Below are 26377 nucleotides of genomic sequence, written 5' to 3' on the forward strand. Positions count from 1 at the left end.
GATGTCTTTGATGGACCCCAGAGACAATGGAGAATCTCTAGTTAAGAAAGACGGGCAAAAGGTCACCCCTGCAAACGGGTGGCTTTCTGGGGATGGACCCCGCCTCACCCTCCAGGACACTGCCCCAAGCCTCCACTTCCCCCGAAACACTCCTCCGGGTGTGACCCTGCTGCCGCTGGCCTTCCTCGGCTGCTCCCCCGACCGCAGGCCGGGGAGGGTACTGAGCACGGGCCTGTCCCCATCTCCGAGCCCCCAGGGCAGGCAACGCACATGGTGCGGGTCAGGTTCAAAACCTGTTCTGTGGACTAGCGGCGTGGTTTGCACCAAAGCTCGATTCAAGGGGCCTGTCGCACTCCAAAGAAAAGGAAGAGACAAAAGTATTAACCATGTTTTCCTTTTAATAAGGCTTTTTACTCAAAAGTGTAGCTTTGAAAATCTCTAGCTTGTTGTGACAACCAGAGAAGCCAGAAGCCCCCGGGCCCTGAACACGGCCACGGCGCGCTCGCGGGCTGGTGAGCTCTCCGCGGCCAGGGCTGGAGGGGCAGGTGCACCGCTTTAAAGTCAGAGCCAACATTTAAAATTAGGCGGAGGATGCATGTCCTACTCTGATTCAGGGAGGAAGGACGAGTTCTTCATACAGTCAAACAGAACGCAGGAAGTAAACAAATCTTCAGAAATCACTAGATGTGTGTGTGTGTGTTTATGTAATTATCATCAACATTGAAAACTATTAAAAATAAGGTTGCCACCTAACCTCTCCTCTTGGTACTGGGGTGTTACTTTTTTAGGGGAAAAAAAAAATTTTTTTTTTTTTTCCCGCCCAGACCCTCAAGTTTCCTAACCACTAGCCCGTCTCCACAACCAGCAGCCACACCTCAGCGCCGAAAACCCGGAGCTGGCGCCACCCCGGAGCCGAGTGGGCAGGAGGCAGGGCCGGCTTTGATTCCGGTGGCAGGACAACAGCCGGTGGGACCCCGCTGCCGCCGGAGGAGCTGAGCGGGGTCTGCGCCGGGTCCCAGGGCACCGCGGCCCCCGGGCTCTGCTGGGGAACCTGCTCGTCTGGCCTCGGAGCAAGATGGCAAATCTTAATCGGACAGGGCAGCTAGACTTTTTAAATAACTTAAAAAAATCATGTTTATATAAAGCAGCAAAAACATACTTTCCTCTCTGCGGGAAGAACAACGTGAACAAGGGGCACAGCGATGCAGGCAGACCGTCCGCGGAGCGCGCTAAACCGCGCCGGGCGGCTCTCAGCGCCCCCGGCCGAGCCCCTCGCTGCCGTCGGAAGACTCTTTGGCGGCTCCAGGCGCTCTTGGACTTTCCTCTCCATCTGAACTTCCCTTTTCCGCCCCGGTCCCGTTGGGGAGAGAGTTCTCGCCGTTCAGGAGCCCGCGCTCGGCGGCCCGCGCCCTGCGGACGGCCTCGGGGAGCGTCAGGGCCTCCTGCGCGCCGGCCTCCTCGTCCAGGTTCCTGAGGCCCAGGGGCAGCCGCGAGTCCGCCGAGCCCTCCAGCAGCCCTGGGCTCCCCTCCTCGTACCTGGGGAGCGGGGCCCGCGTCTCTAGCTGCCGGCGGTAGAACTCCCGGTTCGCCGCGGCGCTCTCAACGGCTTTTTCCAAAATCTCCTTCTCCCCCAAGCGCAGCTTGACGGCCATGGTGGCCCGAACAGAAAGGCCGTGGTTCTTTAGGAAGGTCTTGTCTTCCTGGAAAAGGCAACAGAGCAAAATTAATTATAAGACGTCTTAAGTCGGCCAAACACTACTGACAGAAGGCAGCTCAGTTGTTGCCGGGGATGGGCCGCCAGGGAATTGGTGGTGGTGGTGGGGGGGGGGTGACAGAAAGTTCTAGAACTTGACTGTGGGGGTGGCTGTGTGGCTTCACACTTACATCCAAGCGTACACTTCACAAGGGTGAATTTAACATATGTAAGTTGTACCTAAATAAATGACTATGAAACAAAAAAAGAAAAGCCTAAATCAAATGATGCTGGAACACTGACATGAACTCCACTTATTTTTACAACGTCCTGTCTGGTGCCCCTCTGGTGCCCAGGCCGCGGCAGACAGCCAACTACAGCCAACTGGACCTACGGATGGATGGATGGGTGAGAAGTATTTGCAGTCATCGACCCAAGCGTAAACACTGGAAGCACAAATGAAAACTTGGGTTTGCCGTATCACATGAATTAGAAATTATGGTATTAAATAAGTTTAAAAATGTACCTTCTAATCAACAATGCCTCAACCTGATTCTCTTGGTAGGTGTAAACGTGTTAAACAGAAAAACATTAGTAAGTTGAACGAAAATCATCGAATCCACAATGATTTGCTAAAGAATTACAAATATAAGAGTAACTTACATTTAAGACGGACCCTCTTATTATTAGAGCTCTTTCAAAACATGACACAGCACGAATCTCCACCTCATCCATCTAATTACCTCAATGGTTGTTTTATATGTTTTTAAAAGAAGTGAGGCTCGGTCTTCAAGAAATGTCCACAGTTTGACCTCGTTGTCCCAGCTAACAGGATACTCAGAGTTCCCCAAGGTGAAGATTCTATCGATAGCGTTCTCTCCCAGCAAATGCTCCTTCAGTTCTCCTGCAAGAAACGCAGACAGCCACCTGTGAGGGGGAACAGCACGACTCCTCATTTTACCCAGCCGTCCACCTCACAAAGGGCTTTCCCCCCATCAATCAGCCGGGCCATCGGCAGACTCTCCGGAGCAGTCAGGCTGTTCCAGGGAAGGAAAAAGAGCCGAGGGCCCCGCGCTGCGGAGGCCCAGGGTCAGGGCTAGGCACTCCATTCTCCGCTGCTTTTCAGAGGGATCCCGCGGGCCTTTGGACAGTTTCTTGAGACACTTCTTACAAGAAGACCTACAGCGAGATGCCCCTTCTTCTGACAGCACCCCTCTTGCAAACCACAAGCCCAGTCACCCCAACACAGGGTGGAAGAGCCATACAGGTGAGCAATGTACGCGGTGAAAACAAGCAGCAGCGCAACGATCCAGAGATCCTTCTGAAAGGAAGTCCGACCGCTTCCAGGTCGCTGACCTTACAAAGCTATTTGTCTCGTCGTGATTACAAGTCAGCCACACACTGAAACAAGAAAATGGGCTACAGAGATCTTAGGTCATGAAGAATGTGCCTGTACCCCTCACTGGTCAGGAATTTCAACAGGAATCCCAAGTAAACACAAGCGGCCATCCCAATCACCTCCAAGCATCTCTAGGAAGAGGGGAGAGGCGGGCACCTCCTCCGAGCAGCTATTCGCCCGGCACCTCATCCTCCAAAGACCGAAACATGCCGATGCCATTCATGCTCAAGAGAAATATACCCCGGCTTCTTATGTAATTATGAGACAGTATCTCTTTCAGAGCAAAATGCCCCACAGCTGTCACTATTTACAATTCAATGGAAGAACGGCTGCCAGCAAACCACAGTTTTATTAGTATTAGTAAGAGTGATTCAAAGAATGCATCAATTGTCTTGACATGACAAATTGTCTCTTGATGACTAAAGAGAAACTAAAGAGAATTAACAGACCTAAAATGAGTCAGGCAGGTTTTTTTTTTTTTTTTTTTTCAAGAACATAGCAGTTAATGTTCAAAAAAGAAATTTATTAAGATGCGTTTGTTAGCAAAAGCTCATGATGAAATTTGGGTTTCTGATCCTCCACTTTATATTCTTGGTACAAAGTAATGAAGTTTTTCAGAATGCTTTTCGAGTGGAAGAAGTTTCTTTTTAAGAAACCCCTAAAGCTAAGGTTCCTCTTCTCCCTCAGCCTCTCCGAGTTGCACCCTTTCATCAACGGTGGGAGGCTGAGGGGCGAAAGCAGAGCGTCTTCTCTGCTGCTGACTTGAAGCGGGACTCGGCCCGCGTGTCTGGGAAACAAGCCCGCCCGCCCAGAGTGCCGGGGAAACGACCAAAGCCTCCAGGGCAGCCGCCTCTCCCCTCCTCCCTGGGCCCTCACCGGCTCCTCGGCCCGGAGGCCGGCCCCCCAGGCCCCGCAGCACTAGGGTCTCCCCCGTGGGCCGCGGTCCTGGCCATCCAGCAGTGGCCGCTGGGTGTTTGGCGCACGGGCCCTGAGTCGGCAGGGCCGGGTCCCAAGCCAGGGCCGCTCCCCGGAGCTGGGCGGCCAGGAGTTTCCCTGTCGTCTCCTGCCTGCCAGGCTGAGGAGAAGGAGGAACGAAGTGCCACCTTCAGCATCGTGCCAGCGCGCAGAGACTCCCAAGGCATCGGGGTCCCCATCACCTCCCTCTTAATGACGACTTCTTTGGGGTATGACCTGTGACGTTCAATTTCCTCTCCCTGTATCATTCGCAAGAAAAGCCCACGGTGAGCCCCGGCACGGAACTGATGAGGCGCTTCCAGGGCACGAAATCGCCAAAGGCTCTCATGCGAGGGACGGTGAGCCTAGAGCCCCACGGCTGCCCAGACCAGGGCCATCTCGCGCCTCCCCGCCTTCCGTGGCGGGTGTCTGAATCGCCTCTGTGGTTTAGGACTAAGTTTCTGCCGCCTCCGTCCTGAGGTCAAGGAGACCCGGGCCGCCCTTCTCTGGATGCAGATGCGAAGACGGAGGGGACGGCAGAGCCCCGGGCACACGCTCCCGGCCCTGCTGCTCCTGCCCAGCTGCCCTCGGCCTGGCGGGCGGCCGGCTTCCCAGGGAAGAAGGCTTATCCGGCTGTTCAGTTTGGTGGCGCTCCCTCCACCCCACGCAGCCGGGCCGTGCACAGGATCCAAGCGGTTTACAAAACAGCCAACTCACACTCAACGAAAAGTGGAACCTCCCGACCAGGGGATTTGGACGAGAACCTTTTCAGGTGAAAAATGAAACCACACCTGCAACAGGTCAGATCACATACAGGAGACCCCAAGTGGCTTGTCTTAAGGAAACACAGAACACTGCTGGACACATAAATGTAACTCTTTCGGAGCCTGAAATAAGAGGCTGCAGAGAAGAGTATTTTGCCATCGAAACAGATCCTATTTGCCGTGTTATTTACTCCAACTGGATGCCTGGCATGAAAAGCCCTGCTGGCAGCTTCAGATTCACACTGGTTAACAAATGAAGTCCTCGGGCCCACGTGCGCCACGGCCGACCCCATGACTTCAGTGTCCACAGACTATGAACTTGCCCCGGGGACTGAAAGGCATCAGTGCCCTGTAAGTGGAATGAGGCTCTGCCGTCTTGGGTCATCAGCACACATCACACCCTCCCACCTATGACGCGGGATTCTGATTGAGTTATACCATCTAGGATGCTTTCAGTGTGCTTCCCATGCGGTGGAGAATTACTGACTGTAAGTGAATACTGACAACCCATGGAGGATTTAATAAAATGTTTCCAGGGTAAAACAGATCAATTTCTTCTTTGTCCAACAGTGCCGTCTCACAAAACTCCTCCCCGAAAGTGTTTTAATTTTAAGCAAGTTCATCTCTAATCTCATTCCCTAGGACTCATAAAAAAAGTCAACATCTTTTTTTTTTCCCTTTTCCCTGAAATGATTTACCTTCGGTCATGCAGAAAACTCGGAGGAAAGCCAGCAGCTGGGCAGAGACGGGTGGCTCGGTAAAATGCAACGCAAAGACGCTGGAGCTGACAAGAAGAAGCAGCAAGGAGATCAGTGACCCTGCTGTGACCACCCACCGCTCCGAAGTGACACCTCTGCGCCCACCCCCCACCCCCCACCCTGCTTTGTGCAGGCTCCCGCCAGGGGAGCCTGGAACCTGCCTGAGTCACCCTGACTCCTCACCTGAACTGCAACACAATGGTCAGTTCTGGCCAAACGCAGAAGGTAAAGGCTGGCCGACAAGGAAGGCAGTGACCATCGCTGCCGGCAGGTAGCTCTCAGAGCCTAATAGCCTTAATCTTAGATCGCATACAACCCATTCAGAGAATTAAGCAAACCCGGGGTTCCTCAAAAAAATGCTAACAATAATTTACGTTGAGTACACATTTTAATCATTAATCAAATATTGGCAAGTTCAATAAAAAAAGGCCTAGATAATCCATTTTCATTACAAAGGGTTCCTCCATTCCCCGGAGAGCCAATAAATCATAATTCTTGTCTTCTTTATCATTTTGCACCTCGAATGCAAGAAAATCTTGAAAGATTTAACCAGAAATCCTTGAAATCACTGGGGATCATGACTTCATTACGGAAACTAATGGTGGCAAAGAATTAAATGAAACAAATTGATGCAGGTCATTAACCTCTTCAAGGTGAACGGCGTTCACGACACGGAGGCACTTATTTAACTTAACGAGCACCTCAGGCCTCGTCCCCTTCGACTAGCTGTGGACACCTCCAACCACACAATTATGTTTATCTGAAAACACTGGTAAATCGCCATGCACCTCAGTGCTGCACACGTGCTGTGTGGTAGGGATAAAGGGATTAAGACAAACTACAGTAGAGAAGTTTTATTAACACGCCAATTAAACACTGTGCCACTGGAAATATTTCAAGTACCACAGGAAAGAGCTGACAGATTTTTTTTTTTTCCTACTTACGTGGGGATGCCAGCGCGAGCCAGGACCTCGGCCTTCATAGCGTAGAGCCTGTCACTTTTACTCACTCCAAGTTTTATTTTCACTCTGTCGTGTGAATTATTGTCAAAGAAAAAACCACTGTGGATCACAAACTCTGCATTTGACCGAGTGCCATAAAAAATGTAAATCTGAGATGCAGTAAAGAAAAAATAAAGGGATATAAAAGAAACTTAAGATCCATTCTCAGTACAGAGCAGGGCAAAGGATCAGTTCTCATACATTTAACGCGACTTTACACTCAGGAGGCAAACAGCGCGGAGGACCGTGCACCTGCCTGGAAGGTCAAGTGCACTGGGGGCGGGGCCGGGGGAGAGCCAGCGTGGCCATCCCCACCCCATTCCCTGGGACCTTGGGCCTGCACTGAATTCTCCCCCTGCGCCTCTCCTCCGACCATGAGAGTGTTTTCAGGAACAAGGGTTTATTAAGTCAGCGTCTGTCAGAAACTCATTTCTAGATGCTGTGGCAATTCTGCACGTAGCAGGAGGGTTTCGAGAGGCTGATATTTTTTCACTTCGTCTCCCCTGGAAGGGCAGTGGGCTACGTCGTTCTTTGGGGTTACCTGCAGGTGTGTTACCTGCAGGTGTGTATTTTCAAACTTACTGAGAGGCTTAGCCCTGCCCGGCCCCAACTATTACTTAAAACTTCACAGACTGAAGTGAAAGTGCATGAAGACAGCTCTTCTGGGTCCTCTTCCGTTATGTTTTGCCACTTAAACTGCCTCTTTCTTTTTCTTTTTTCTTTTTGTCTTTTTGTCTTTCTAGGGCCGCACCCATGGCACATGGAGGTTCCCAGGCCAGGGGTCCAATCCGAGCTACAGCTGCCGGCCTACACCACAGCCACACCCATGCCAGATCCGAGCCACGTCTGCGACCTACATCACAGCTCAGGGCAACGCCGGATCCTTAACCCACTGAGCAAGGCCAGGGATCAAACCCGCAACCTCATGGTTCCCCGCCGGATTTGTTAACCACGGAGCCATGAAGGGAACTCCAAACTGCCTCTTTCTAGAGAAGGTTCCAATCAACGGAAAAAGATACGAAAACGCTGCAGTTTATACAACCGCAGGATGTGCTCTCCATCACAGGAGAAAGTGCATTTCTAGTGGTCAGGGTTACAAACAGTGGGTCAGTTGTACAAGTAACTGCATTCAACTCTTTCTCCCTGGTGGCCCTCAAGGTCCGTGCCAAACCCGATGCTCATCACAGCAGAGTTTCTAGTCCAGAAAAGAGTCCTTACCCAGAAGCCCCAAACTGTCCTGCCGGCACCCTTTTAAATCATCAGCACAGCACAGGGGACCCACCTGCTCTCCGGCCCGGAAGTCCCGCAGCGCCACACACTCGCAGCGGTCGTCCTCCAGGTTGTAGCCGGTGGTGATCTGGCCGCGGGAGAAAGGACAGACAAGGACCTCTAAGTGCTCCCGCTCAGGAGGGCCTTTTGGGGGGCAATTAGAGGATGAGAGCTACCCAAAGCTACTTAAAGGGGTGGGTTCTGCTTGCTTCACACAACTGAACAAAGAACTGCAGTTATTTTAATTAATTCTATGCACACCAGAAATTCTTAGGGAAGACCCCGTTCCTGCAGCGAGGGACTCGCTCTTGGGAAGACGCCCTGTACAGATGAACCCTTGCTGGTCTCAGCCAAACCTAAGCCTTCATTACAAGGACACTGCCATCGAGCACCCCCCTCCCCCAACCAGGAAGGAAGCAGGATCTGAGAACTCTAATTGACTTGCAAATCGAGCCTATCCAAAGTGGGTCTCCCATTGGATAAGGAACGGGGAGCATGAAAAGCTCTGTTTCCGAATTACATGCAGAACTTAAAACTTTCAGACCAGCAAAGGAGAAATAAGCCAACTTTCACTTTCTGCTAGGAGCTATCCCGTCAGTTTCTAAAGCCATTACAGACAAATACGAAAATCCATGGACTACCCCGAAAACCCGCATCTCCCATCTCTCCTGTCCAGGCCATGTCGTGGTCACTTAGATCCCCAAGCTCTCTGTGCCTCAGCTGGTCAGCATGTTACGGGTTCTGTCTGTCCCAGCATCCCCTGTACGGCTGAGGCCTTGCCAAGCTGATCACAGGCAAAAACCTCCCAAATGATCTCAAACTCCATAACGACCCCGGGGACAAACACCGTCCCTCCAGTTTAAAGCCTTTCAGTGGCGCTCCACTTTGCCTCAAGGAGAGAGTCCAAATTCTTGGAGTTCCCATCAAGGTGCAGCGGAAACAAATCCGACTAGGAACCTTGAGGCTGAGGGTTCAATCCCTGGCCTCGCTCAGTGGGGTGTGGTGTGGGTTGCAGAGGCAGCTTGCATCCTGCATTGCTGGGGCTGTGGTGCAGGCCGGCAGCTATAGCTCCAATTGGACCCCTAGCCTGGGAACCTCCATATGCTGTGGGGGTGGCCCTAAGAAGCAAAAAAAAAAAAAAAAAAAAAAAAAAAGAGGGAATCCAAATTCCTTGGGCCTGAAGCTCCCCTGGGCTCCATTTTTTTGTTTTTTGTTTTTTTTGCCTTTTCTAGGGCCATTCCTGCGGCATATGGAGGTTCCCAGGCTAGGGGTCCAATCGGAGCTATAGCCTCCAGCCTACGCCAGAGCCACAGCAACATGGGATCCAAGCTGCATCTGGGACCTACACCACAGCTCACAGCAATGCCAGATCCTTAACCCACTGAGTGAGGCCAGGGATCAAACTCGCAACCTCATGGTTCCTAGTCGGATTTGTTAACCACCGAGCCACAACGGGAATTCCAAGGGCTCCAGTTTTGCCTGAGTCCTGGCTTCTCTGAAGGTGACTCCCCTCACCGCGCGCCCCCCCCCCCCCGCCCCCGCCGTGTTCCACCCCCCTAACCTCCCACCCCAAGCCAGGGTATTGATCTGTGTCCCTGGCCCTGCCAGCCAGGCCTGTAGCCTGACCCCTTTCACCTCTGTGCCCTGCAGCTTAGCTCACCAAACCGAGCACCTGACCCTGCCCTTGCCCTTGAGAGTATCTGCTTGACGCAGAACCCACCACCTCCCGCCTCTGGGAGAAGACTGGGGCCCCCAGTTTGTGTTACAAGTGCTTTCTCAGAAACCTGCCCCTCAGAGCCGCCCCCTTCCTCGCTCAGATGGGAATGACCGCTCAGTCGTCACTTTGATCTCTTCATTTTATCCTGGAGAATCGCGATTCAAGACAGCGCCACGTGCTACGTGCTATGTGCTAATAAAAGCATCCACAGGAGTTCCCGTTGTGGCGCAGTGGTTAACGAATCCAACTAGGAACCATGAGGGTGCGGGTTCGGTCCCTGCCCTTGCTCAGTGGGTTAACGATCCGGCGTTGCCGTGAGCTGTGGTGTAGGTTGCAGACGCGGCTCGGATCCCGCGTTGCTGTGGCTCTGGCGTAGGCCGGTGGCTACAGCTCCGATTCGACCCCTAGCCTGGGAACCTCCATACGCCGAGGGAGCAGCCCAAGAAATAGCAAAAAGACAAAAAAAAAAGCACCCACAGCCCAGAAGATCACTTTTGCGCCTATGGGAAAGTATTTGGGGATTGACTCCTCTTTAAAGCCAGTATCCCCAGAACCAGTGGCCCACTAACCATACATATACCTAGCAATCCCTTCACACTCGGATGTGCAAAGACCTATGAGACATGTGAGAAGCAGGAGGAGCAAGGAAAGCCAGGTGTTCTGGCTCATGCTCACGCATGGGACAGCTTGATGCGGGATCACAATCAGCTCCAGGAAGATCCTGCCCAAGAGCATGGACATGGCGTTCCGAGCGCCAGACGTGACCTTGACGATAAGGTGTGGAATCGGGAGTGCCCGAGACCTCCCAGCCTGGAAGCCCGGCAGCCCACGGTGCGGAACCCAGGGCCCTGACGGGGGCATCAGGGGCAGAAGGAGGCGGGGCAGGCTGGAGGGGAGGGCAGGGCTAGCACTCTGCCGGAGGAGCAGGCAGATGCCAGGAGGCAGAGGGCGCGGTCAGGAGGGGGCCTGTGGCGCTCAGGATGGTCTTGCCTGATGGGACCGTGGGAACTGCAGGTGCAGAGGTCCCGAAGGGCCGAGGTGTGTGGGACCCAGACCTGGCCGCTGGGGTGTGGTGGGGACAGGCTGAGCAAGGGCTTCCTGCTGCTGTCCCAACCTGGGCGTTCACTCTGGGGCTGGAAGCCTCATGCAAATCTAAGTGTTTCAGATCTTTCAGCACTCTAACAGAAAAGCCTTCTGCTTAAGTCTCCCAAAGCCCTGCCAGCCTGATGGGTAGAGTCCCACACTCAAACACACGGCTGGTCGTTCCAACACGTTTTACCTGTTGGAACTAATGCAGTGGCCCGAAAAAACACTTAGAAGGGCCCTTCCCCATAGATGAAGGGAGGGCAGCCCTGCTGCTCAGTTCTGAGCAAATCGTGCAGAACCGAGACACAGCCCAACACGGACGCCTCATAAACCAGTCCCTTGTTTGTTTCTCCGAGTGGCTGGGGAATGGGCTCAGGCCCGCCTGGCCCCTACATTCCTGCGCCCTTCCTCCTCACTGTCGCCGACTCGAGGCTCCCCTTTCTACCCCCGTAACCAGGTTCGGGGACACCGTCAGAGCACACAGCGTTCGTTGCTGGGTTACAAATGTCTACCTGCTCCCCTGGCGGTAGTCACATCAGACAACGACTGTCAGGATAGACACACACACAAAAGACAGCTACTGTCTGAAAAGTCGAGCCTGAAATGTAAGAACCTTCTTTAAAAAAAAAAGGGATTAACTGTTAATGTGTGTAACATGCAAGTTCATGGAGTTAAAATAGATTCTTAAATCCTACCAGACAAAACTTCCCATGACGTCTTACAATTACAATGGAAACAGTTCGACAAAGGTGCAGGAAAGCGAAGCATGTGGAAAGCAAAAGGACTGACATCGAGGATAAACCTTCTCGAGATCAGCAATGCTCCTGCCAGGACTGCGGTGGGTTAAAGACTTTATGAGAGTCTTAAGAGTCCTATTAGTGGAAATACAGAACTCGTGGTGGTCATCAATTCATTATTTTTATTTTGAGATAAACTTTTTTTTTTGCTTTTGGGGTGGGGGAGTGAAGAGTTTACATGAAAGCTGTAGCTGGTGTGGAGTCACTGTCGCCGACTCGAGACGTACGAAACCGGGGGGTACGCAGGGTATGTGAAGGGGCGAATGCACAGCAAAACTGACCAAAGGAGCCTCCTGGTGGCACAGCGGGTTAAGGACCAGCGCTGTCACTGCTGTGGCTCTGGTTACAGCTGTGGCATGGGTTTGATCCCTGGCCCAGGAACTTCTGCATGGCGAGGACATGGCCGAAAAAAAAAGCCACTGACCAGTTACCAGGAGGCGTTGAGTGGACAGACCATGGGGGCCGCTGAGTTTCACTGTGGAGGAGTCTTTTTTGCATCACTGGTTTGGTTTGTTTACAATAAAGTATGTACTTTTTAAATTTTAGAAGTAAAGACAGTAACTCCAATGATTTATCAAATTTAGGAACCAATGATCTAATCTGAGAAAAGAAAAAGAAAAACGCTAGAGCTGAATATTAGAATTTTTTAAACTTCAGTATTACAATCATCAGTTTAAAATAGCCCGAAAAGAAAAAAAAAAGAACAAAAGGTAAAGTTTTACTCGTTAACGTAAAAAAATGATAAAACAGGCTACCTTTTCTTTAAATGGATAATTAAGCATATTTACATTAAGCAAAAATGTAAAAGTCTAATTATCCTTTCTCTACAATTTAAGAGGGTTCTTGTCAGAACTTCCCAGATTAGCACGAGGGGTATTCCACACTCAGTGTTGGGCACACATTACGTGTGTTCTAGCCATTTTGTGGAATTAGATGTGGAATACTCACTTTTAGCGTTTTTCCAATCTATTTGTAATACTGCTAATAATAAGAAAGAAAGCTGACCTTGAGAAAAGATGAACAGAAAACTAACCACACCGGTACACAACTCTAATGTTTAAAAATTCAAAACCTTCTCGAGTTGATCACATTTCCAACTACTAATATCAAGCAATCTTCCTCGGAACAACATCAGGGCACAGAGCAACCTCGGGGTGGGGTGGGGGTGCTGGCATCTGAAGAATGCGGAGCAGAAGCAGAGGGCGGGCTTCCCTCGGTGTCCTGAGTAAGAGGCAACACAACATCTCCCTCTTTGCTTCGCATCTGACTCCCGAGCTCAAGGCCAAGAGCCAGCTGCCCAAGTGCACCCCTCCCCCGCCCCCCACTAGGGACCAGTACAGGACCCAGCTCCAAAGCAGGTTAATCGCTGGGGCCAAGGATGGGCCCACGGTCAGGTGAGGGGAGGGGCCAGGAAGGACCACAGAGATACAGCCAACAAAGAAAAAACAAGCAGCCTAAGAGGAAACAACAGAATGAAGGTTTTTTGTTTTTTGTTTTTTTTTTCCAATAAATCAGTATTTTAAAAAGAACTAAGAAAAATGAAACTTTGGTTTCGCCTGTGGTTCAATAAGATATGAAAATGATGTCTAGGCTGGAATTGTGGCTTAGCAAATAAACGCAGCTCACTGTGGTTTTTGAAAGTAATCTAAGATTCGAGTTCCCCGTTTTCAGGATTAAGTAAATGCTCTGAGAAAAAGACCAGCTTCTCTTGGTGGGGGGCAGGGCGGCGGCTCCTTTGGGGCGGCGGGAAAAGTGATCTGCAGGCTCCCCATCCACCTGACAGCCCCCCCCCCCACCTCGGGGACCCAGAGGCAGTCCTCACCAGGCCGTTGGTGTGATTGCACATGTCCCACAGGGGGATCAGTGCCAGGGTCACCCGGGAACCATCCTCCGTGGGGATCTGGTTTTGTCGGGTCATCACAGAGGAGACGGCCCACCTGCAACGGCCAGAAAAAGACAGTGACAGTCAGAACATCTGAAAGCCGTAAGTCAACCCGAAACTGAGCTGTGTCTGACTCCTCAGCAATTTCCAAACCCTAGGTCACAAGGTGATGGATGGCTGCCTTCATCATCATTTAAAACTCAACCCGGGGCTGAGAAGAGGGGGAAATGGAAAGAAAAGGGGGCGGGGGCGGACATGGCCTGGAAGGAGGGCTCTGCGGGTCTGCGACGCTGCCGAGCCACCCCCACCCCCTTTACCTAACACTGCCGCTACCTAGTCTCAGCCTCAGCGAAAAGCAAACAACATAAGTCCTTTCTGATCAGAAATCCTCTAAGAGCTCTACAAAACGTGGGATGCTCTCTCGTATTACGTTGTGCCCTGCATTAAATCTTTTGGTTTAAAAAAAAAAAAAAAGGCCCTTTAAAAGTCTACTTAGAAAGAAAGAGAAAAACCCTCAGGACCACCCCACTAACGTTCACCTCCAGCATCACTCAGCCACATCCACTGATCGCTCCCACCACAGTTACGGGCATTTCTCCTCAGTGACTAAACCCGCGACTTGTCGCAGCCGCCCAGTGAGATGTGGGGCCGATGACGACGACCTCCTTTTGAAGGCTCGGTCATGCCAGTCCTGTCTTACTGAAGCCCTTCTCACGTCTGAGCTCCCCCGAGTCACAGAGAGACCACCCTCCAACACCCATCGGGCTCGCGCCCCCTCCACCAACCTGTAATCCTCGTAAGTGAAGGATTCCTTCAAGGGCAGTTTGTGGGCCTGCGGATGGGTCTGGGAAGGAGAAGTGTTGGAAAGCAGAGGGAGAAGAGAAAAAGGGAAAAGGGAAATCAGTCAGCAGAATTTCATTATTTCGCTGCCTAACGGATCCTAACAAGAGCCAAATGAAGCAGGCGGCATCCAGCCGCGCTACTGAGGGATCATGGCGCTATTATGCGATCATACATCACTGTCAAGTTAATTTGTTGTGCCCAGCAGCCGCCATAAATCTGCTTCTTCATCTTTCCATACCAGGACCCGCAGACGTGGCACAAAAACGCAATGGAAGGTGGACTGAGTTTACCAAAGGCGGGCACGCCCACGCCGGGAGCGGCTGATGGAGGCGGGCGGCCCGGCTCCCCTGCCTCCTGGGCCGTAAGGTGTCACGCACCCTTTATGAACAGTTCAAGTCTCTCCTTTTAACAGCAATGCACAATGAAAGGCGCTCTAATACACTGAACCTGCCTGCATTTGCCTCGGACTGAAAACCACCGCTGGGACAGGAATCAACCTGTGACGCGCAAGCAGCTTGGACGCGTGGCAAGTGCAGTTCAAAGACAGGAAAGCAAGCAGAACACGGTGCAGGGAAATTGTGAATTAAACTTCACAAGCAGACAGCATCAAGATAAAACAGAGCTCGGCATATTTAAATTTCACTCCTCTTTTTTTTTTTTTCCCCCCCTGGACAAAAGAACGTTTGATAAAAATATCCGCAGCCTCACACTCCGGAGGAAAATGTTATACATGCCATGTTCTCGCTCCACCACACTCCTCCACCTTAGAACTTCCGAGCGCTTTAAAAACTTGGTCTCAATTAAGAAATTAAAAGCTGTAACAGCATAATTTTAATCTTTGGTTTCCATTACACGTCTGATGGACAGACGGCAGTCGGGGATCAAGTGAACAAATGGTGGTTTCTGAGACACAAGTGGGATTCGGCTGCGAGGTCTCGGCACCACCGTTAATGCACGAAGCCCCGTGCAGCGTGCAGTTTTTACTCTTGACGCATTAGCATCACAAGTGCATGGTAATTTGTCATCGCTCACTGTAATGTTCTCGCTGGCACCGGGCATGGGACAGTAGGGGATGAGGTAAAAGTGGCTCAAACCGTAAATCAATTAGAAAACAAAAGCGTGTGCTCGGCACGCAATTTTAGGCAAATTATATATTACAAAAGGCTGCCAATTGGGTGCTGGCTCCCAGGTGCCCGCTTCTCTCCTCTCATCAGAGCCCAGCGTTAACCCTTTGGAAGAAAGGTCAACATATGGAAATCCAGTCACACCATATGTAAATGCTGTGATAATAAAAATGAAATTAAAGAAGATATAATTTAAGGCAAAACATAAACTATCCCAGTGCCCGGGGCACTTTCTAGCTTCTATAGGATCTGGGTGGGGGAAAAAAAAAAAAAAAAAGCCCATACCAGGGTCTAGCACAGCAAAGCTGCGAGGAGAAGCTTCCTGCCGCCTCTTTTGTGTAATGAATGAAGGTCCAGGCTGTGTCCTAAAGACGTTTTCTGTGTAGTTATGGGATCGGACCACAACCGCTCAGGTTTTTCCTCATAAATGCACAAATTCAGCAGATAAGAAGAGCTGCCCTTCTCCTCAAACTAACTGGATGATCAGTACCACAGAAAAACTTCAGAAAAGGCATTCGATTGCTAAAATCTCCGCTCACTTGCAATACAATGAAGTTTCAGGCCGACCTGCGGGAGTGTTGCACACCCCAGCTGTTTTCAAACGCTAGGAAGTGGGGAAGCCTTGTTGCTTTTGTTATTTTAAAATATTTTAAATTCATTTACACTCTGGAATGCACTTCGGTATTGTGGAAGCTAGTAAATTCCAATGCTAAAACCCCCAAAGTCTTAAAAATGGACCTTTCCCCTCAAAAATGTCTGACTTAGAGAATAAGGAGAAAAGATGACCATTTTCAAAATCAGGCAGCTCCGTGTCCAGACGACTTGAGGATGAATGCTCCAAACACTCAAAGATCCTTAAATAGCGCTGGACTCTATGAAAACTCTTCAAACAAGGACAGCCGCCCCAAGCCGCAAAAAGATGGAAAATGAACTCACTAAATCATCTCCCTTCCTACTATATATATATAGGTTTCTTGCTGAAAATTCAAGTTCTTGCTCACAGTCCTGATGAAGTCGTAAAGAAAACTCAAGGAGAAAAAAAATGTTTTCTTCAAATTAATTGTGAAGACTATGTTGGCTGCAGAGTTACATAACATTTGCTGAATCTGTTAGAAATAGTTGTTCTTATCTGCTTAAAAAAATAGGTGTGTCCACTGTACATAATTCTGGATTAAAAAAACAAAACAAGACCTATTCTGCCACAGACACACACACACACACACACACACACACACACACACACTTAACAGTTATACTAAAGCAGAACTTGACACTATGGAGAAGGGCAAAAAGCTGCCATGACCATGGGGCTCTCACTACTGTGACACCACCGCCACCTACTGGCATCGTGGTAGAATAGGTTACAGCTGCAGAGTTGCTGAATTATTTCCCCAGGCAAGGCCTTCTTAGCAATTCGTCATAAACCCAAACTGGGCTTATCCAGAATGGCTATGGGTTCAGCTTTATGCAAGAAAAATTTAGTTTCTTAAAAACACACACACACACACACCCCTATCTTAGCTCTTTAAATAATTATATAATAGTTTTACAAGGATCTTGAAACAGTCACGTATGGACATGATCTGCATGTGAAAAGCATTTAACTTTAAAAATAAATACTTTCACAGACTCTGAAAAAAACGAATGAGAACAAAAATATGACTATTCCAAACACTATTTAAGCTCTGGACAGAATGATTTTTATTTTAACACAGCAAGCCTTAAGGTTTAAAAACATATCCTCCAAAAATTATAATACTAACCTAAAGTTACTTGAAAGTTCCTAAAAATATCCTTAGATGAAAGTCATTCAGCTCATACTTTATAGAGCGAATAGCTGAACATTCCTCACTTTACAGAGCAAAATCCTATAGGGGCTTTGTTTATGCGGCTTGCCTTCTCCAACAGAAGATATTCCTAAGCTGAACTAAAAAAAAAAATGTAAAATGAAAGTGGAAAACTTACTCGTTGTGGTGATTGGCTTAGTTGAGACAGCTGTTCCTAAGACGTAGATGCACATGGGATGGGTGAGGGCCTGCCCAGCGTGTAGAAAGAGCACAGCGATGGGGTCTCCTGGGCACCAGGGCCCAACAAGAGCAGATCCTGAGGGGGCCCAAAGCACTAACTCCCTCCCCACCGTAAATACAAGTTTAGAAACCAGCCACAGATTTTCCACAGATTGTGTGTGTGTGGCTTTTTAGGGCTGCACCCGCAGCATATGGAGGTTCCCGGGCTAGGCGTCGAACAGCAGCCTACGCCACAGCCACAGCAGCCCCAGATCCGAGCCGTGTCTGCGACCTACACCTCAGCTCACGGCAATGCTGGATCCTTAACCCACTGAGCGAAGCCAGGGACTGAACCCACATCCTCACGGATACTGGTCGGTTTCGTTACCACTGAGCCACAATGGGAACCCCTCTTCAGACTTTTTTAAGTGACTGATATTTTCACTTTCCTGTGCATTACAAATATTTGAAGCTGGAGACATGGAGATTGCTGTGGCTCATAATCAGACTTGAAGCCCTACAGAGTGTACTTTAAAAAGAGGGTTCTTCTTTCCTGTGTCAAGCCCGGCAGCCTGAGGAAGCTCACTTCCATTCCCGCTTCTATCACAGGAGGTGATCCAGAGGAGACTAGGTAATATCGTACCTGGTACAAAATAATCACTATGTTTGGGAAAGATTAATATCTAAAATCGTTTGTTTGGCTTCAATAAAAAGAAGTAATATTGCTAAATATGTAAGTATGACATTTTGAAGAATTTACCATATTGCAGGGGCCTGGTAGCGATGCTTAAGGAAATTAAAAACCACTGCAGTCAGCATATTTGATCCTTATTAAAGTTCTGTCTTGAACTATCACTCACATACAACAAAAATAAACCACGAAGAAATTTAAATAAAACCTATGGATTACAAGAGTTTGAAGATGAAAAAATGAACAATATTCCGGCTTTAAAAAATTGATTTAGCATGCGGCTTCTCTTTATAGTCCCTTGATAAAAATGAAATCTCCCTAACAAACACTTAATAAAACCTGTCAATATCTCTGGAAAGAAAAATGACACAAATGCATTAAGTATTAAATACCCTTGGAAAAAGTCACATATTCCATGAATTTTTGATGTACTATCTTGACATTAATGTAAAACCTTGATATTTATAATTGACAGATATTTAATAAAGTATAAAAGAAGACGGCTGCTGCGTAGCATGCAAATTTCTCAGGTTGATCAAAAATGAAAGATACAGACATGCACTTAAACTAAATAAACAGTTAATATGCGCCGCATGAATCAGCTGCAGTCTTATTTTAAGCTTCACACAACAAACCTTTGTGCAGAAGCAAAATAAGCAGCATCCATTATTACGTGAATCCCCTAATTCGGGAACATCTAGTGTGTGAAACAGCTTTGAAACAGCCCTGCACAGGAACAAAATACATCTGAGCGCAAGTTGTTTTTTTGTCTTGAACATTTAACAACAAGCGTTTTAAAAATAAAACAAAGATACGCACTTTCATAAATATATGGAGAGGTATTTCCTAAAACAATTCCTTAAAAAAACACGTTTAACCTAAAGAAAGAGTCAAAACCCTCTAAGCAGATTTTTTAGAAAGGGGTTAAAACACACGAATGGCCTCCAGGACACAAAGAGGTCTCAAAATCAGGTCTTAACTCTTCTAAAGAATACTCCTCTCTAACCTTGACCGATTTTTATGCGGAAACCGAGTTGAATATATTTAATAATCACCTTCAACGAAGCATTTAAACACATTAAAAGGAAAGTAGCTCAGTTCATAAAAATGACTCTTAAATACCGTATTTTCAAGAATTTATAGCCTTCCATAAGACATAATCAATTGCTAATTTGAAAAATATATATGCTAGCTCAGTGACTTCTTAATGGCTCTGTAGTATCAGGAATGACAAAATATAATTTAGAAGTTGTACTCAGTTTGTTCTGATAGAAAAAACATAACAGCATGCAATCAAAACTTTCTAACTAACATTAGGTCAACAAGTGTGGAGTTCCCCTGGTGGTTCAGCAGGTTAAGGATCTGGCATTGTCACTGCTGTGGCACAGGTTCAATCCCTGGCCCTGGAACTGCCACATGCTGTGGGTGCGGCCAAAAACATACATACATTTGACATATACATGTGTCAAAGGTTGTATCTCGTGTACATTTTCAAAGCAGGAGCAGGGAGATGAGAAGGAAAACTTACACTTGAGAGCGTGAAGCTTCCCCTCCTGCCCCCGAAGAAGGCTAATTCGAAGCAGCGTGTAAAGCAGCAATTGCGAAGAAGCCCATCGACCCTCCCACTCGTATTTCATTTTCTAAGTGGATGTAACACAGCTGAACAGAATGATAAATTGCAAAATATCTATTGAATCCAGAATTTAGTTCTGATGAACATAAATCAGAATCAAAGCATGGTTCGTGCATTTGGCTCTTGAGGGGGAACAAAAATCAATTTTTAAGATGTTTACTTTTAAACACAGATTACATCCAACTCTGCAGGGAATTTTTCATCATAAAGTTCTTTGAATTCACTCAATACAATCAAATAAATATGTCAATACACATTAAATTTAAACTGTGCTTTTCACTTATACATATATTTAATTTTTCTAGCAAATACGTATTACCTTGTAATAAAAAATTTTAATTAAGAAAATGAGATTAGTGGAGAAATATCAAAAGTATTCAATGAATTTATAAAAATACTTCACGACGGAAGAATTGGGTTTTCTTCATTGGAACACTGACATCTATAACCTCCATTCAGGTTATTTATTTTATTTTATTTTATTTTTTGGCTTTTGCCTTTTCTAGGGCCATTCCCGTGGCATATGGAGGTTCCCAGGCTAGGGGTCGAATCGGAGCTGTAGCCACTGGCCTATGCCAGAGCCACAGCAACACGGGATCCGAGCTGCATCTGGGACCTACACCACAGCTCACAGCAATGCCGGATCCTTGACCCACTGAGCAAGGCTCAGGGATCGAACCCGCAACCTCATGGTTCCTCGTCGGATTCGTTAACCACTGAGCCACGCTGGGAACTCCACCTACATCCAGTTTAAATTAAATTGCAATCTTCTGAAACACTGCAAAAGATATGCCTGTTTACAAACTTGACTGGTCACCACTTGTATACCTTGAAGAGGTATGAACCAAATTTAGTCATAATCAATCTCCGTTTTTGACTGTCAATCATTTGTTCCCTCAGCAAATATTCACAGACACAGAAAAAAGCAGAATAGGTTAGGACTGGCAATTCAACAAATACTGTATTTCCCATCTCTCAAGAGCGAGGCGCTCTGCCGGGTGCCGTGTGACAAGTGGGACGAAAGCCAGCGGACACAGGCATCATCCACAGGAAGAACGGCGACTTTACAAAAGAAAGGTGACAGGTTCCCTTGCGGCGCAGCGGGTTTGGGATCTGGTGGTGCTGTCACTGCAGCAGCTCGGGTCACTGCTGTAGCACAGCTTGGATCCCTGGCCCAGGAACTTCCACATGCCAGTGAGGCCGAAAGAAAGAAAGAAAGAAAAAGAAAGAAAGAAAGGTGATGCCAGAGGTTCTAGCCCAGAGCCCCTTCTCCAAGCCCCAGGCTTCATTGCTCTGTGTCCTCCCAGCCCTGGGGCCCTTCTTCCCCAGGCTGTGCTCAGTTTGCACACACACCCCCCTGATTAAAGTTTCTTTGCCCAAGGAGGTAAGTGGGGCAGGGACCACTAGCGAATCCCCAATGCCATAGTACCTCATCCAGAGAAATCCTCTCTGCCCTGGGAGCAGGAACCACTCCAGCTGCCCTGTGCCCAGGACAGAGGAGGAGAGCTGCCCCCTCCCTGGGGGGCCGAGGTTTCCTCTGCATGGATCCATCCCGGCCTGATGGGTGGGACAGAGGAGGTGATGACTCCAAAGGCGATGCAGGGGATCCAGGGGACCAGGGAGTGTGGCTGTAATCAGATTACAACCCAGATTATGTCTTGCTCCTCCTCGTCAGAGAGCTGCCCCGTGGGGGCTCCCCTGCTGCATGGAGGCACTGCCCTCGGGCTTCTAGAGAAACAGATTTTGGCTTCCTTTTCTTCCGGCTTCTATCTCTCGTTTTTTTTTTTTTTTTCTTTTTAGGGCTGCACCTGCAGCATGTGGAAGTTCCCAGGCTAGGGGTTGAATTGGAGCCACAGCAGCCGGCCTACCCCACAGCAATGCGAGATCCAAGCCACATCTGCAACCAATGCTGCAGCCTGCAGCAATGCTGGACCCTTAACTCAGGGAGCGAGGCCAGGGATGGAACTTGCGTCCTCATGGACACCAGTCAGGTTCATTACTGCTGAGCCTTGATGGGAGCTCCCTTCCATCTCTTACGGACAGAATATTTTCCCACCATTTAGGGCGTGGACCTCTTCTCCCCTCCCCAATCTATCTTCAAACCCATTTATTCGAGAAATCTCTACTCTAAGGATCCAATGAGGATCAAAATGGACCAAGCCCATCAGTCTCTGTCCCAAAGAGTCACCAGATTTCCCTCCACCACCTCCAACTCACCCCAGCAAAAGGTGGGAGCACTCTGGGAGCCCAACACTTCCTGCATCACCTCAGACGGCCCAGCCCCCAATCTCCGTTTCCGCACCTGCAAGGGGGTCGCAGAGCCACCTCCACCTGCTGCCATGCTCTTAAACCCTTTGTTTCTTTGCCTTTGATGCTCCCCCACCCCAAAACTCCCCAAGCATCTCACCTGCTCATTAACGTAAGGACCCTAGCAGAGAATGAATCGCCTTCTGGTCTGCAAGAGACAGTAACTCCACCAAGTGAGCCACGTCTTCCCAGGAAGTATAGATACTGGCAACCCCTTAGTCTTAGCATTAAAGGAGCCAGTCATCATTTTAGAACGCCTCTGCATGAAAAAAGCAGGCTAGGTGCTCCCTGCGGCTCAGCAGGTTAAGGGCCCAGCACTGTCACTGCAGTGGTTGCTGTTGTGGCGCAGGTTCAGTCCCTGGCCTGGGAACTTCTGGTATCATGGGCGTGGCCAAAAAAAAAAAAAAAAAAAAAGGCTAGAATTATTTATCCTCAGCGTCACAGGATTTCCTTTTCATTTCAGCTATTTCTGTGGATTTTGGGGGCCATGCTCCCGGCACGCGGAAGGTCCTGAGCCGGAGACTGACAACACCGGATCCTTCGAACGCTGCGCCACAGGAGAAGGCCAATCTCGGCTATTTTCAGTTCCAACACTTCAGGGCAGAGGCTTGGACTCTGGTTCAATTAATCAGGCCCGCTGTGGTCTGTGTGACGAGAGCATTCTGACCACCATAGGAGACCGTTCCCTTGATAGGGAGACTGAGGTTCAGAGCAGGCATACAAACCTTGTCCCAGAAAAGGAATGACTGTGGCTCGGTGCCGAGGAACGCTCCCTGTTGCTCCAGGAGAGACAGACAGACCGAGAAGGGATGAGGGGACGAGGGGGGGATTAACAAGCAGGACTCAGCAAGGCGCTCTTGTGAGCTTTACAAAGTACGATATAATATACAGAATAACGGAGTGTAATAAATATGCGTTGTATAATTTAATCACCCTGCCTTCCTATGAAACAGGCACTATGACTAGCCGCCCGCCCCCCCCCCCCCCCATTGTCTTTTTAAGGCTGCACCTTAAAAAGACACATGGAAGTTCCCGGGCTAGGGGTCAAATGAGAGCTACAGCTGCCGGCCTGCACCACAGCCACAGCAACAGGGGACCCGAGCCACGTGTGCAACCTATACCACAGCTCACAGCAAAGCCAGATCCTTAACCCACTGAGCGAGCACCTCCTCATGGATACTAGTCAGGTTTGCTTCTGCTGTGCCACAGTGGGAACTCCCAGGCCCATTCTGTTGCTGCAAAAACTGAGGGACACGGTCAAAAATGGAAGCATCTTTAACAAGTTGCCCGGTGACTGTGTCTCTTGGACAGCTATTGATGGTATGAAATAGATTTTAAAAACAAACAAACAAAAAAAACCCCCAAAACTATATAACCACATTTCCTTGCAAATAAACCTGTCAGCGTTATCATTAAAACAAAACAAAATAAAAAAACCCCGAGGGACAGAGAGGCACATCCAAGGCTCCCGGGTCAATGACCGGCCGGTGGGGGATAACGACTAGGCAGGCGATGCTTTTCCGGAGTTTATTTAGAGGCAAAGGGTAACTTTTGCTGTCCCACTTGTATAAGTAAAGCATTCCGATAAGGATCCAGTAACCACGTTTTTTTCTTTTTCAAATTCTAGGAAAACGCTTGGTAAATATTGCTCTCAGTAAAAATTTGGAATAGAGGTATTTTAAAGGACATTACAAAGCTTAGAAGTGGGCAATATTAGCAAAACAAAGACTGTGAGTCTATTATTTCCCAAACTATCAGAAAGGACACCGTATTTAGTTAAAAGTCTACAGTCATAAACTCTTTTATGATCTACAGTCATAAAATCTCAGACCAGGTGGTAAGAGACCTTCCGGCCCAGTTCCCCCTCCTTCTGGACGTGAAGAACCCTGGTCCCAGAAAACACATCTGGACCAAATACGTGCGAGATGCATACTCCTTCTCTTCAATACACTTTAAAATACAGGGGTCATGTGTAAAATTCACTTTCCAGCATTTTCTTCATGAGAATGACTCCACCTTGGTGTCCCAGCAACGTCCACTACTGTTTTATCTGGAACCCTATCATTTTCACAATAGCTCTGAACAGCCTCAAAGACACCCCACGGCCTTATCAATGATTAACTGGTGTTACCTCCAAGTTCTGACACTGGTACTATCTCTTTGGCTGCTGGCTACTCGCCTAGTTGTCATGGTGTTAGGGAAATGAACCTTGGCCCCTTAAATGTTCTGCCTTTAAGCCTAAAGGAAGTTGAGGAGGACGAGAGCAGCTGGTAAGAGGTGAACTCTGAGGACACTAGAGAATCTGAGAATCCTGCATTTCAGACCTGGGATTCTGAGAAAGACGGGGCCAAATTCTGGCGTGAGATACCCGCCCTGGGATTCGGGAGAGCTCCTGACTGAGACTCTGGAGCCTCTACCTTCTCGGGCACATCACATGAATCTACTTTGTCACCAGCTGCCATGAGTTTACTCTGGTAAATCCCAGTGATAACAAAATCCAGGAAAAAGGTCCCTGCACAGACCCAGAGGTCCCCAGGGAGGTGGGTGGGCAGGTGGCTGAGAACACAGCACCAAGGCTGGGCGCGTGTCTCCAGCACAGAGAGTGCGGGTCCCTTCTCCAGGCAGGCCTATTCCCACCCCTTCCTGTCATCTACTTGCCAGGCTTAAACTGCGCCCAAAAGGTACCAATCAAAGAACTCTTTCTCTGGGTCCCTTGGGTAGAGCAAAACTACAAATGTTCCAACCAAAGAGAGAGGGGGTTGCACGTCAAGGATCCAGCATCATCACTGCTACGGCTTGGTCACTGCTGGGGCACGAGGTCCATCCCTGGCCCAGGGAATTTCCATCTGCCACGGGCAAAGCGCCCCAAAAATATCAAATCAAAAAAACTGCAATGAGCTGAATTATAGGGTTATAGTTTATTACAGGCAAAACAGAAAGTTCCAACAGTAAGTCAAGATAACTCCTCTGACTAACCAAATGTAAGTTAAAATGCCCAAGCCTTTGGGTAAAGCGGCTGAGAGCTTTCTTTTTGATTAAGCCAAATATTTTATATTCATCTTTAGTTAATAAAAAAAATTCCCTCTAGTAGTCCATAATAGGTGCCCTATCTCTTTCAAGCACTGTTTTACCGAAAGATAAAAACTGAAAAAGCAGGTCCTAAGACGTTATTAGTAGTTACTGCTATTTCCCTATTGGCGTTAAAACTTCTCAGGGAAAAAAAAAAGTCATGAAGAAAAAATTCTGTAAACTTAGAGCCTACCTTGCCACAGACCAGGGTATACAACCGAGAAGAGGTAAAGGGCAGATCAAACTGGGCAGGACTGGACCAGGGTCCACCTGCTCCCACCTGCGTGCACGAGCCAGGAGAGAGCCCAGCAGGACAGGGGAGAAAATGTGAACCTACCTCTTTTCCCACAAAAACAACAACAAAAAATTGCTTTGCCTTCTTAAATGCTTTACTCATCATTGTGAGATGGATTTCACTCTTATTTTTATCAGCGAAAAATACCGTCTCACTTTCTAAGAAGGATACCATTTTGTTGGAGCAGTCAATATCTGGAAACAAGTTTTCCGTGGAAGAACAATTTAACCAATGCATGTCTTTTAAGCACTACCGATAAAACAGACGATTATCAATTTGTGCGCTTGGAACAGAAAGCAAGAAATCTGGTCACCTTTTGATATGACTTTTGATTACAGTCATGGATGAGAGAAGAACTTAGACCTGGGTTTTGAAAAGCAGATCTAAATCCTAACCCAAAGCCCCCCAAAGTTGGGGACCACTTCTCCGCAGGGGGCAGGAATGGCAGGAAGAGAAGCCCAGAGAGACCAGCTTGAAGGGATTAGCAGGCTGGTGAGGGAGGGCGAGGAGACCGGAAGAGCCCCGGACCCACCAGGGGGCATGCCACCGGCGGGGCAGAGTGGAATATGCCTGACGAATGCTGTGGCTCAAGACAGAACTGGCCAGGGCATCGTCTCAAAGGCACAGATGATAACGCTGGACAGGAAGGAAAGGATGAGAATGCCGGGGACGGCAAGACGGCGCCCAGAGCAATGTCGCCTGGCTGCCTTAGCTGCTGGCCAGGATTCCTTCTCAGAGGGACAAGGGGAGGGGAAAACACGAAGACGGAGACAACAGGAAGCAGAAGAAATTCCTGTCACCTGGTCTGAGTTTTCTCTTAGTAAAGCAGGAACCCGGGAGCCTGGGGCAGCTGCGGGCTGCAGAGACGCTGAAACAAAACCCGGGGTGCAAGACGGTTACCAGGCCGCCAGCGAGGCGTGACGGGGCATCTCTCCAGCCAGGCCCGGGGTTAGCTGTCACCTGGACACTCCCGGGAGCAGAGGCTGAGAGCAGCCGGTGCGGAGGCCCTGGGTCTGCTCTAAAGGGCAGCACAGCCGCCTCTTTCGTAACAGACGCGAGACGGCAGAGTTTAGATTAAGTCGAGAGCTA

The 26377-nt window shown here is 48.8% G+C and overlaps 1 protein-coding gene across 2 annotated transcripts in view; it reads right to left on the bottom strand.

Moving 5' to 3' along the window:
- Positions 1-378: 378 nt before the first annotated feature.
- The window catches only part of SETD3 (SET domain containing 3, actin histidine methyltransferase), a 75155-nt gene continuing 49156 nt past the window's right edge, over positions 379-26377 (bottom strand). For both annotated transcript variants that reach the window (XM_047794971.1, XM_047794972.1), the window contains exons 7-13: positions 14106-14164; positions 13261-13375; positions 7852-7926; positions 6513-6679; positions 5509-5594; positions 2437-2597; positions 379-1700 (exon numbers count right to left, since the gene is read on the bottom strand). In XM_047794971.1, the coding sequence (XP_047650927.1) occupies positions 1251-1700; positions 2437-2597; positions 5509-5594; positions 6513-6679; positions 7852-7926; positions 13261-13375; positions 14106-14164 (1113 nt within the window). In that variant the 3' untranslated portion in view covers positions 379-1250. The remainder of the gene's footprint in view (positions 1701-2436; positions 2598-5508; positions 5595-6512; positions 6680-7851; positions 7927-13260; positions 13376-14105; positions 14165-26377) is intronic.

This window comes from Phacochoerus africanus, chromosome 9, assembly GCF_016906955.1.
Source record: "Phacochoerus africanus isolate WHEZ1 chromosome 9, ROS_Pafr_v1, whole genome shotgun sequence".
Lineage (NCBI taxonomy): Eukaryota > Metazoa > Chordata > Mammalia > Artiodactyla > Suidae > Phacochoerus > Phacochoerus africanus.